Below are 13,699 nucleotides of genomic sequence, written 5' to 3'. Positions count from 1 at the left end.
AGGTCTCGAGGGAATTGGTCGAGGCCGGCTCAAGGCCGCCCATTTTGGTGTGTTTTCTATTCTAATTAATTTTAATTTTTTACCATATCAAACCCTCGAGATTCTGCCGCAGTGGGTTCCGTGAAACGAACGCACAATGTACGCACGAATGAACTGGAAATGGTTGCATTGAACGTACTCACGTACGTAGCAACTTCGCCTAGCCTGCGCTTCAGCTTTCCAAGTGCATGCAAGCGTTATAACTGTTACCGCGTGCCATTGTATTCAAATCGGATGATCCGTGAATTCATGGTCATTTTGATGAACTGAGTAATATCATGCACGCATGTTCCGTGTTGCCGTGTGGTTTGGAGCGGGATTGGCCATTGCCAGACTTGTCTGGTACCGCGGTATTAACAGTAATAATGCGTGGACACTTATCCCGTTGTGTGGAGCGGGATTGGAACTATGCTTTGCCCGTGCCTAACAGCGGGCCGTCTGGCATTGTCTGGTCGCATCGCTGTGATTGCTCGGCGCGCGCTTGGACAGTGCGAAGGTCGGGGGGATCGTAACTTTTTGGTTATGAGTGGTAAAAACCTGATTCAAAAATCAAGCTGTTGTTTATTTAATGGGGATTCCTATGATATTAAGCATTTTGATAGGCTTTGAAAATAAGATTTATAAAACATGCTAAATGTAAATAATGTAAATCTTACAGAATAAAAACTCAAAATTTGGCCATTTAAATGGTTGTATCTCCAAAGGGCAAACACCTATGAGCCTGATTCAAGCGCCATTGATTTTGTTGTGTAATTTGCTTTTTAGTGATACAAAACTTGAGATTCTTTCTTTAAAAAATAAAATTTGCCGGACTCCCTACAAGAGGAAACCCATTGCAAGCTGTAGGAGCTGCGGAGGTGGTGGCCTTGGCCTTGGCCTCGCGGTTGTGGCCTTGGCCTCGGAGGTTGTGGCCTCGGCCTTGGCCTCGGCGTCGGAGGTTGTAGCCTCGACTACAACACTGACGATGACGTCAACACGTGACATGTGGCCTCATATTAAAATGCATATGTTGAAGGCCAATATCTACAGAACTACAAGTCTGGTTGGATTAAAACTTGGTATGTATCAAGACCGAGATGTGTTATAGATGAAAATTCAAGTGACATGACAATGACATCATCATGTGACATGTGACGTCATATTAAAAGTGCATATTTTTAAGGCAAATATCTACAGAACTGCAGGTCTAATTGGGTTAAAACTTGATATGCACCTAAACTGGGATGTGTTATAGATAAAAATTCAAGTGATGTCACGATGACTTCATCATGTGACGTCATATTAAAAGTGCATATTTTGAAGGCCAATATCTACAGAACTACCAGTCTGACTGGGTTGAAACTTGTTATGTACCTAAAACGGGATGTGTTATAGATGAACATTTAAGTTACGTCACGATGACGTCATCACGTGACATGTGACGTCATATTAAATGTGCATATTTTAAAGGCCAATATCTACAGAACTACAAGTCTGAATGGGTTGACACTTGGTATGTACCTAAACTGAGAAGTGTTATAGATGAAAACTTAAGTGACATCACAATGACATCAACACATGACATGTGGCCTCATATTGTTGAAGGCCAATATCTACAGAACTACAGGTCTGGTTGGATTAAAACTTGGTATGTACCAAGACCGGGATGTGTTATAGATGAAAATTCAAGTGACGTGACAATGACGTCATCATGTGACATGTGGCCTCATATTAAAAGTGCATATTTTTAAGGCAAATATCTACAGAACTGCAGGTCTGATTGGGTTAAACTTGGTATGAACCTAAACCGGGATGTGTTATAGATAGAAACTCAAGTGATGTCACGATGACTTCATCATGTGACACGTAACGTCATATTAAAAGTGCATATGTTGAAGGCCAATATCTACAGAACTACCGGTCTGACTGGGTTGAAACTTGATATGTACCTAAAACGGGATGTGTTATAGATGAACATTTAAGTGACGTCACGATGACGTCATCACGTGACATGTGACGTCACATTAAAAGTGCAAATTGTGAAGGCCAATGGGGTTGAAACTTTGGATGTACCCTAAAACAGCATGTGTTATAGATGAAACTTTAAGTGACGCCACGGTGACGTAATCATGTGACATGTGAGGTCACATTAAAAGTAGATATTTTGAAGGCATATATCGACAGGACAACATGTCCGATTGGGTTGAAAGTTAGTATGTACCTAGATCGGGATGTGTTATAAATGAAAATTGAAATGAGCTCATGATGACGTTATTTAGTGATATGTGACGGCCTATCAAAGGTGCATATTTTGAAGGCCAATATCTACAGAACTCTGTTTGTCCTGATCACTCTACCGCACATCATATCAGTCTTACATGACATATAACTATACAATAACAAAATTACCAAAATAGCCGTATGTTTGTACACAAACATAATTAAATTTAGTTACTCTTGTAACTCGAGGAATCAACCAAAGAACACAAAACATGCTATTCTGTGTTATCTTATCTTTTATTATCACATCTCTGAACAAAATTTGGAAAAAAGAAGAAGTACTCAATTTACAGGTGCTAAAACCAAGTCTGCTGTTAAGAAAAAAAAGCCAAAGCTAGGATAGCATACATGCTGCAGGGCATTGGTGATGTTGGTGGAATTTCTTACATTTCTTATTTTAAAAAAATGAATTCTTGTTTGAAGAACTATTTTCTTGTCTCACTGCCTAGAAAAAAATTTTAGGGAGTGACACAAGAACAATTTTCTTAAAATTTTTACATTTTAAAACTACCATTTTTAACAGTAGGGTGATTTATGAGTAGGCAGGCAGGCGATTATCTGCGATGAGTCTTTATGTGGGAGAGAAATCCAATGTACGAGGCACATTGTCTCCCACAGGTGCTATGGCAAAGACTCCCCAGAGGTTGTCCCTGTTTTCCTCTCTCTTTCTCTCCTCTCACTGGTGGCTGCTGCTCTCCTCTGTTCAAACATCTCTGTGCCCTTGGCACCGACTTACTGCCAGAGGAACCCGTCCTGAGCACAAGCTTCCCAGGAGCAAATGGCCTTCAGTCTGTCCTTGTACCTCTTGTATGGTCCACCTTGTGCGTGATGGCCTTCTTTACAAAGCTGACCATACAGAAGGATCTTGGGATTTCGGGTATCATCCATACGAACTACATAGCCTGACCAACAAAGCTGGCTCTTGATAAGCAAGCATTCAATGCTTGAAAGACCACACCGTTCAAGGACTTGCAAGTTTGAGACCCAGTCTTGCCACTTGACGTTGAGTAGCTGTAGTAGGCAACGTTGGTGAAACTGCTGAAGTTGCTTAATATGGTGCCTATATGTGGTCCGAGTTTCACAGCAGTAAAGCAGTGTGCTAAGTACAACAGCCTTGTACATGGCAATTTGGGGTTGAGCTTGATGCCATGGTCTTTTCAAAAGAAAAATAATAATCAGGAAATCTGGAGATAGGAATTGATATTCCTTTTTAAAGAGGCTAGAATGAGAATGGAGGGAAACAGCCACTAGGCAAGGCCTTCCAAAGAGATACAGAGCGTGGGAAAAAGCTATTATAGTAGCTCTTTGTTCTACATCTCGGCACAGCTAAAGTGCATGGGTGAGAGGAAGCAGAGAGCCTGGTTGTCACTCAAACACCCTGACATGAGGAAACAAGTCAAACAAACTGGTGGGACAATTTCCATTGAAATATCTGTAGAACAGACTGAAGATGGTTACTGACCTACGGTGAGAAAGGGTTGTAATGATGAGCCCAACTCTTCACCAACCACATAAACAATTCGCTTCTACATCCGATCTAATAGAGATAAATGGCAGGCAGAAGCTCTGGCCCATATGTGGGAACAGTATTCCATCAGGGGACGTATAGCAGGTCGAGTAGCTTGTTAATTTCTGGGTTATTTTCATCAAACCAGTCTCTGTGAATTCTCTCAACAAATCCAAGGGTGTCAGATGATATCGTATAGTAGTGCTGCAACTGATCCTCAAAGTTTGGTTCAGTTCGGTTCGGTTGCAGTTCGATTTTTTTTCTCCAAACTTCGGTTCGGTTCGGCTTCGGAAGTGTATACATAATGTACATCATACAATGTATTAGGTTAATACAATAAAAAGCATATACATACCGGTAGGCCGTTCCCCTGTTCGAACAAACACGTGTGTACCGCGCACGTCTGACAGAAATAGGCCCCGCAATTTCCACATGCTATTCAACACAAGTTGAAGGATGAATCTTATTTTTATTGCGTTAACAATATTCCGTTATAATTTGACTTGATGACGTTGAGAAATGAACATCGTAAATTGCTAGAGGGTTACCTATCGCAGCCCTATCCGGCCCGGCAACTATGATAAAATTGGCGATCGTGTAGTGTAGGGCCCGACTCCTAACTTAAGGGAACAAAATCTACTTTAAAATTATGAGACAGATGAAAGAAGTTGGTTCTCAATAAACAGGTATGTCATAGATGGAGGGCATGATTTTTTTTAGGGAAATTTGGGGGTAAAATGACAATAACAGCGCGGCGACACAACACGCAACCCGAAAATAAAGATGGCATTCACCGCGCGAGGTACCATGAGTGAGCAAGTACGGTGCGCTGAATCGCAAGGTGCAAACTGCGCACGACAATCATGATTTCTACCTCAAGAAACTGTTCAAAATTGCAAAACGGGTGTCATTAGAATTGAGAAGTCTGCTTTTGATTATAAAGGTGATTTATTTAGCAATTTGACTCTAATTTGATCAAAACAAAACAGAGGCCCTACGCTACACGATCGCCATAAAATTTTCCCACACGTGCCGACGGGTTTTCCCGAAGAGTTCCGTCCCGTCTGAGCATGCCCTGATGAGCACTAAAAACTTGTCTCGTGGCAATAATTGCCGAATAGTTTTGTTTTAACAAACAGGTCCTTTTACTGTGCCAAACTTATGAAATCATGATTATTATAACAACAAGCTTGCAAATAGTAGCTACAGTAAAAAAAATAATAACTTTTCGATTCGCGATCCATGAATATTCATATTGTGGACGGATCCATTAATTTTGTAAAGGGGTGTTTCACCCTCTTTTGGGAGATTACATCGTTTTTCGTATTCATTATATTACGAAAAAAAAATATATTGCGAAAATTAAGAACTTATTCTGAACATGGGAAAGGTTTCAGACTCCATAAAAAGTTGGGTTTTTTTAATTCTGATACGGTGAAAAAATTGAAAATGCTGGCAGGTGCAGCATGACTAGTCATATAGTATGGCTAGTCATATGGGGGTACTATTGCGAAAACTCTAATAGAAAGGAACCTGCCAGTAAAGGGAATATGCAATTTGGACATTTGGGTTCGGTTTGGTTCGGGTTCGGTTCGGGTTCAGTTCGGAAGGCCAAGTTCGGCTATTTTTAGTTCGGTTCGGCGGTTCGGCGGTTCGGCTGCAGCACTATCGTATAGCAAATCTCTGAAGATCGACCATTCTTCCTCCACATTTTCACCAGTGGGTTCTGTGTATTGAAGGGTCTCTCAGATTTTTGCCTGTATTATGTTCTTGGCGACACAGAGGTGGGCAATGTTGAATTTCTTGACTGGTTTCTGCCTCGCTGTATGAGGCTTAGGAGCAAGCTGAATGTTCATCTAGCTTCGCACTAGTCGGTGATCGGGCAAACACTCAGCTCCTGTCATGCTGCTGGGATGTTCACATTGCGTCTGTCTCCTTGGCGAACGATCACACCATGGCATATTCCAACATGTGCCATCCACGTGGTCTTGTATTTGTTTGCATGTGGAAAGAGAGTGATGGACAATTCATGCTGAACACAGAGAAACAGCAGAAGCAGACCGTTGGAGTTGCACTTGCCAGTGCCATGGTGTCCAAGTACTCTCGACCATGGGGCATAGTCCACTCCCACACGGGAATTGAAATCACCAAGGATGATGAGTTTGTCTTTTCGGTTGACTTCACAAATGATATGAAAAAGCTCATCATAAAACGCTTCCTTAACATCATCAGGATTAGTCACTGTAAAGAAATACCGTAGCAGCTGAACATTGTGGCAAACAAGTCCTTATCGAGCTTAAGACACAAGGTCGTCAATCTGTCATTTATCCCATGAGGAAGGCTATCAGGGCATTTCACAAGGTTTGTGCGAATGGCAAACCCTACGCCACAGGTTCTTGGAAGGGCAGTGGAAGATGTAGCCTCCCTGAACTTCTTCTAGCTGTGTTTCACCAGCGAACCTCATTTCGCTCAGAGCTGCAATGTTTATTTGAAAGCGATCAAGCATCCTGGCGATGAGTGCTGTCTGGTGTTCTGGTCTATCGTCTCTGTCCAGCAAAGTACGGACATTCCAATTCCAGAGGTCAATAGGTGAGAATTGCATTTCTAATGGTTCTTGCAACCGCTCAGTTGGATGACCAGGCAGGCGCGGCCACCTGCCAGGCGCAGCATGACTAGTCATATCGTATGGCTAGTCATATGGGGGTACTATTGTGAAAACTTAGTGAAGGGAACCTGCCAGTAAAGGGAATATGCAATTGTAGTGAAGTAGACTTAGCCGATATATTTAAGCAACTATGGGCAAAGTTGCAGAACATTCAGAAAAGAAAGGGGAAAAAACCTCTAAAACAAAAGCTGGAAATGTCTAAAAAGCTTACAATCTCTCAGGGGTAGAAGCAATGTTATTGTATTTTAGGATTTTGTTTACTTACCATGAGCCAAAATAAGTCCAACAGCACTTGACTGACTGAGTGGGCTTGATGGCGCATTCACCCCTTTAATCTGGCTGTAACGATTATGGATCTGCAAGCTACACGACTAATATCAGAATAAGCAAAAACAGAGGAAATCAGTTGCAGAATCTACTGACTAGAGCTCTAGTGGATTGTTTACAAAACTATGACATTACTTTTCACTCAATTGTTTAATGAAAAATAAAAATAACAAAAAGCTGTAAATGTCCCTCAACTTGCTGGGAAGGGTTTTAGAGGTCTTTATCCATTTCCTTTCAAACATAATGATTTTGATCTTTTGGACAGGAATTAACTCGCAGTCCATGCATCCCAAACTGATAATTGTTACAGCAGAGTATAGCTAAATTTTAATTCCCTATCCGACCTATAACTCTGTGCCATGATTGTTATTGTTAGTAACTGGTACCTAAAGTCGCATGTGCATTGGCTATTAAATGTTGTCATTTGGCCCTTGTGTAATAGTGGAATTTAGTGAGTTGTTTGAGTGAACTTGTAGTATGAGATAATGCAGTATCTTGCAACGGGGTATTTAAGTATGGTAATGAGCTTGTGTAAGCAAATCACTAGAGACTGATGTAAAAGTGATGTGCATGTTGATGCAGCCATCTTGGCAGTTTATTTCATCAAATAAGCCATCTCTACAGTTAATGCAGTTCTGTGAGGCTTTTGGAGTGTGGCTCAGACAAGAACCAGTTGTGTAATCAAGGGGAGGGGAGGTGGGTGCAGACTGGCAGAGTGCAAAAGGCTAGAGATTTTAAACGTAAAATTGGGGTGCTGATAGCAAAATTGGAACTGCGAAAATGGATTAAAAATGTGAAATCGGAAATGGGATGCACGATTGTCGCTGGACGGGAAGTGTGACATCCCCCTTAATGGTTTTTTTTTTTTTTTTTTTGCTGTCGGCAACATGGTGAGTCCATCTGCAAATGTGCCCGGATGCCTATAGGCCGATAGCACCCATGATCATCTACTTCAAACAGTATCCCCTAGAGGAAGATGGTGTCCAGTCCAGTCCAATCCCCAGGCCCCCCCCCCCACACACACACACACACAATACTTTAATTATGTGCCTGACAAGAACATGTTAGTGCGACACTGGCAATTTATACAATCAATGTTCATTGCATGCTGAATCATTATTGTATCTTGAGAATACAATATCTCACAATTTGGGTGTACCATTTCTCACATTTTGAATGTATCATAAATATTTTATATATAAGTGACCACTTGATGTGTTAATTGTATAAATGATCTGTGTTTACAAGTTCATTCTTTTTCAGTTTGTATGACAATAAGTTGTTTTTAGATGTGAAGACAGTTAGTTAATTGTGTTTGATTGCGAGATTCGATCCAGATTTCCTTAGAATGTGGTCAAATTGGCAATTGCATTTTTAAGTGACTTTAAAGTTGGATTTGGATTGTCTCTTGACACTTGATATTGTGTTGGAGTTGGAATTATGTACATTGTATGACATTTAATAGTACCCAAATGGTGGAATTGTGACCAGAATTTGAATGACGGAAGAATTTACTTCCTTGCTCGCAACTAATGTTGCTTTTAGTATTGTACTCAAAACCTGACTGAATAAGTTCCTGCATGTTAAATACAATTGGAATTCTAGTGATTCCTCAGGTGCAATTGGCACCCTTGGCTATACTTCAGGTGTCATTAACACCCAAGGGCATAGAAAGTGGTATGGATTACATCTACATGAGTACGTCTGTGGATGTACCATGTGAGGAGAAATCTCTTTCCTCTCCTCAAAACAGGCACAGCATACAGTCTGAAACAATGTGCTTTCACAAGTTCGTTCTTTTCAGTACCACACAAACATACCAAACATGTTTCTTGTCACATAGTGCAACAACAAACTTACTCTTAATGCTGATTTCACAAGATGCAAACCTTCAAATCCTTGTGTTACAATTATGGGGAAGTGCCAAATTGCCACTGTTTTCCAGTTTGTCCTATCTGATGCACTTCAAGTGTGTATGTCGAAAATGCATTCATATTGTCCATGCAACATCAATGTAACATGCATACATGTACTCACTGTTGCTGAGTTTTTACACTTGGAGCCTTTAGGAGCCTTCACAGGATGCCAGATGCCACCACGATCAAATGTAATATTTGTATGAATGGATAGATCATCACCAACCTGGCTTGCCATGTACACACCACGCATAGATGCTACACGGTAAAAATCAGTTGTGGCAGAACCCTCAGCAAACTAAAACAAAGTAGCAACAGAAGATATAAAATATTTTTAAATTTTTTTTTACGAGACAACAAGGGTAACGACCAATAATGAGTTATTTCAACCAGATGCAGATAAACTTAAGCACAGTTTAAAGGCTAGTCACAACATATCGTGTCAGATAACATGACCACTTTTTGAATGCACCGCAGTGGTGAGTTTCTCTGAGTTGTGAGTTTTCTGTCTGTACAAAGGACAAGCCAAAATGATCAGGGCGATTGTTATATTTAATATGTTTCATATGTGAGTTCATTTTTGGAAGATTTAAGAAACAGGTGCATTTTCATAGAAACTGTAATAGGTGTGGGCTTGGTTGCATCAGCTGAGGAAAATATCTGTTCATTTGCAGACTAAATGCAGTTACACCAGCTGCTGTGTGTCATTATCCAGTACACTAGACTCATACACCAGTCGGTTTGTAGGAAATCAAACTAGTAATTACAAATAGAAACAGAGATGAAAGATGTTCCTCGATTTTAGATTGTCACAATTCAACTTTACAATATTCTGTAACAGACAATCTCTGTAAAAATTTATTTGAGAGTGTATGCCTTACCAAGTGTTTCTTGAGAGATACAGAGAACACAATTCCATCAGCATCAGATGTATACAGAGTTCCAGAACCTGTGTCTGAGTAAGGAAGAATAAACATAAAATGCGGACATAAGAAGCTAGGAATAAGGTTTGCGAATGACACCACATGAATAATGATCATGTTTGTTTGCAAGGGTGCTGTGATATAAACCACTCTCACAACCAGGTCTTTTAGAACCAACATTTGTCAGAACCAAAATGAGAGCATCAAGCTGATCCTAATGCATACATGTTTAGAATAATGACTGCAGACAATTTCGGCATAGAAAACTGTTGATCATCCGCTCTGACAAGCCTTGCGGGGTCCCCTACATTCCCTGCTTCATATTTTCTTAACTCAATGAAATTTAGTTTACTTAATACTTTGTCATGTTTATGTAATACATACTATAAACATTGTATTTGTACTTTTTGCCTGAGATGGAAATAAAGTCAAGGAATTAATTTTAATCTTCTTTAACCCCAACCACACTGAATCCATCAAAATCCATATCCCTGTTTTGGAGTATTTCGGCGGATTCAGGATACCAATACCTTCATATTGAAAGCAGGGGGATTTTATGGACTGAGGATTGCAAGCCTAGCGGTAGGGCATTCTGCAAGATTTTGATGGATTCAGGATACCTCCATACTGAGCAGTCACCTACACCAACATTTTTGTGCATGACACAATAGGTGGATTTTGGCGGATTCACGATACTTTCTTGTAAAGATACCCAAGGGGTTAGGGTTAATGAAGCCAATACTTCATGGAATAAACAAGCAAAAAAAATACTTTAACAAAGTTGATTTTCAAAGTCAAATAACCAATTTTCAATGTTAAAAATTCCCATTTAAATTAAAAATAACCTCAAGGGGACTGTACATGTAAGTGACTGCAGGAGTTTAAACTTTGGTTTATATTCACAAATACGCCAGTACAGGAACTTGAAAACCCTGATTCGATTGTTGAAACAGGTTGATTATAAAACTGTGATCATGGATTGTGGTGTATTTCTCAATGGGATGCTATTGTGGTCATTTTAACTATAGTTTTAAAGTTTTAAAGCGTTCTAGACTCAAGCCAAAGCAACATATATTTAGAGCAGCTCAAGTCCATCCAAATAGCATTTCGGTTCAGACAGTCAAACTTTATGAACTAACTTTCAATTGACAGCATTATTGAGTCATTTTTTTAAAATAAAATATGCAACAATTGATTTTTGGCATGTAGTTGCGATTACTTGTGTCAAGTATCGAGCTTAAGTTTGCAGAGATGCAAGTGGCTTTTGGGAGAAAATCTGAAAATAGGCAAGAGGTCGCCAACAGAAATCTGGCTATGAAAGGACAAACATACAAACGGCATGGAGCACACTTGTGGTCGGTGATTGTTATATGTGAAGATCTACATCTACAATTTATTCTGAAACCTTGTAATATTTGATGCTTTAAACTACATGGTATTACAAAATGATGAACTGATACTACAGCAAACACAATGCCTACAAATAATTTTGTTCCTTTTTTTTTCACCAAATTTGTGAGGAAATGTTCAATTTTAACAGTATAAAGTTAATGGGGTGTAACAGGAGTTGTGCTGTACAGTCATTATAAAGCACAGAAGTATCAAAAGACCCTACCTCCTTCATCATCAACATGCATGAATAGCATCCCTTCATTCATGTCCAACACAGAAAAGAACTGAAAGAAAGACAAGACCAGTATTGTTAAACAATTGATAAATTACAATGTACATGTAAAAGGAAAGACAGTCTGCTTTTAAAAGGTTATTTCTGTAAAACTGTTCCATTTAGACTTACTACATGTATATTATGATATCAGATCAGGAAATGTAAATGTTCATGTAACATATTTCATTTCCATGGTTTTCACTTCAAACCGTCCTGATAATTGGCTTCAGACCCAAGAAAAATACACTTTTTTAAGCCCCGATGCCAACTGAAACCCCTCTCTGAACCAAAATTATAAGTAAATTAACTAAATAAATAAATAAAGTACACTTTTTGTAAAATAAATTAGTAATAATCTATTCATTTCTGAAGTGCAGATTCTACAAAATATGTTCAAATGAGCTTTACATATTCTTAAATTTCTTAAAAACACTAACAAATCAAAAATTACTTCAACTAATACAAACTTCTATCAAAATGCAAATAAAGAAAATACAGTCCAAAAGTTTTATTAAAATTGGACTATGTCAATGATTTTTGTAAAATCATATTTTGATTATGTTACAAGATGTCACATATTTTCAAGTCCTTTGCATCAGTGTTTAATCTTGGTAAATTGTTACAAAAGAATTTAGCATGTTTTGTTTGCCACATATACTGAATAAAAGAATTATAGCTCTCTCTTATCACCTACAGTTATCCATTAAACAATTAACTATCCATTCAAACAATTATAGCCATGTTAGGCCAAGTAGGAAGTTTATTGGCCCTACCATGGCTTATATTAATAACAACTGGGCGTGGGAGAGGGGGAAGGGGAAGGGTGGTGGTGACAGAAACACGCTACCAACGTTGGGGTGTATCTCGTTCCCTTTGTAGACAGAAGTGTGCACACATCGCGTGCAAACAAACCCAATATTCACTGTACAAACCACCTCGCATTGTACACGATTGTACGTATGTACGCACACAATACACATATAGCGTTGAGCTGACAGCGGGATGATCGATCAACAGTTGACCACATACAGTGTGACCATACAGAGATAAACCCATCCAGTTAATAGTTACAAACAATGTTACGGCACACTGGTTGAGTCAGGCACCTAACTGTGCTACAGCGAAAAAAACATTTTGACTTTCGTCATGTTCATAAATTTGACCAAAAAAGGTCATGTTGAATTGACGGATTTCCTTTAAACGACTATGGAGTAAAGATGCGACCTACCTGTATGTTGATCATTTCAAGGAATAAAAACAAAATGTTGAAGAAGCGTTTTCACAAAATAGATTGTTTTTATGCAGGAAGTATGAGATTTTGTCACAATGCATGTATTTTGACGAAATCCTTGAAACTTGGCAAACACAGGTCTACTGCTATTCATGGTTTAACGGTTAGTTTATTGTACAAGTTACTTTCGGTAACCTAAATTGCTGAAAAATGGGGGGGGGGGAATCTGAAACACAGTTAATTTATTTTCTTTTTTTTCCCCCGGCGACGGATATGGAACATTGATCCAGTTTGTTTCCCCGGCGACGGATATGGAACATTGATCCGAATAATGTCAAAAAAACAACAACCCAATAACACTTTTTTCAGTCCATTCTAATATCTTATCTCTCATCTGTGAAAGTTTAAATTCAATACCTAGGCAGAATTAATGGAGTTACTAAGTAAGAAAGAGCGAAGAATAATTAACTTCTGGGTTTCCACACACGCGGGCGATGGCCACTCTTTTTACCGAGAAGAATCCTCATGTTTGCTACAGCCGTGCCGAGCTAGCTACAATCCTGGCCAAATCTCGCTGGGCCCCCAACCCCCCAGCCCCCGCTCAATGTTGTCTCTCATTGCGCGGTGTGTGCTCCATCCGCTGGAGAGAACAACATTGACCGGGGGAGCGGGGGAGTTGGTGACCGTTGGAGGCTAAGGTTATTTCCAAGTGTCCCAAGCATTTTGGCCGGGATTGTCTGAATGTACAATAGCCTTGATATTGGATTTGGATATTGCGCGTAGTATGCGCTCAAATAATAATACACACACGCGCGCGCTGGTAACATGGTCAATGCACACGATTCACCATGACGGTGCACCATGTCATTTTGGCCGATATTTTTACAAAATACAGATTGTGTTCAACGTGAAAGCCGTATTGGATACACAAACAACGTATCGTCTTCTTCAATTTGATTTTAATCCCTCATTTGGACGAAAAATCCATCCAAACCATAGTGTAACCACGGTTCACCACTGTAAATTATATAATAAGCAGTCACTCAATTCCTTTATATTTTGGTTTGGATGGATCACCGATGGATTTTTCGGCAAATTAACGGAATGAGTGAATACAAACAAATTGACAAGGATTGTATATTGTCTGTGTATAATAATGAGCCTTT

General features: G+C 39.5%; 1 protein-coding gene across 1 annotated transcript in view; it reads right to left on the bottom strand.

Annotated features, from left to right (window-relative positions):
• The window catches only part of LOC119741057 (sortilin-like), a 75,505-nt gene that overhangs the window by 40,084 nt on the left and 21,722 nt on the right, over positions 1 to 13,699 (bottom strand). Inside the window, exons 7-10 of the mRNA XM_038216680.1 lie at positions 11,252 to 11,312; positions 9,595 to 9,668; positions 8,835 to 9,011; positions 6,736 to 6,841 (exon numbers count right to left, since the gene is read on the bottom strand). Coding sequence (XP_038072608.1) covers positions 6,736 to 6,841; positions 8,835 to 9,011; positions 9,595 to 9,668; positions 11,252 to 11,312 — 418 coding nt within the window. The remainder of the gene's footprint in view (positions 1 to 6,735; positions 6,842 to 8,834; positions 9,012 to 9,594; positions 9,669 to 11,251; positions 11,313 to 13,699) is intronic.

The sequence above is a fragment of the Patiria miniata genome, unplaced genomic scaffold (genome assembly GCF_015706575.1).
Source record: "Patiria miniata isolate m_02_andy unplaced genomic scaffold, ASM1570657v1 HiC_scaffold_11, whole genome shotgun sequence".
Taxonomy (NCBI): Eukaryota; Metazoa; Echinodermata; class Asteroidea; order Valvatida; family Asterinidae; genus Patiria; species Patiria miniata.
Note: the sequence above shows the minus strand (reverse complement) of the source record. Positions and strands in the feature narration are given on the sequence as shown.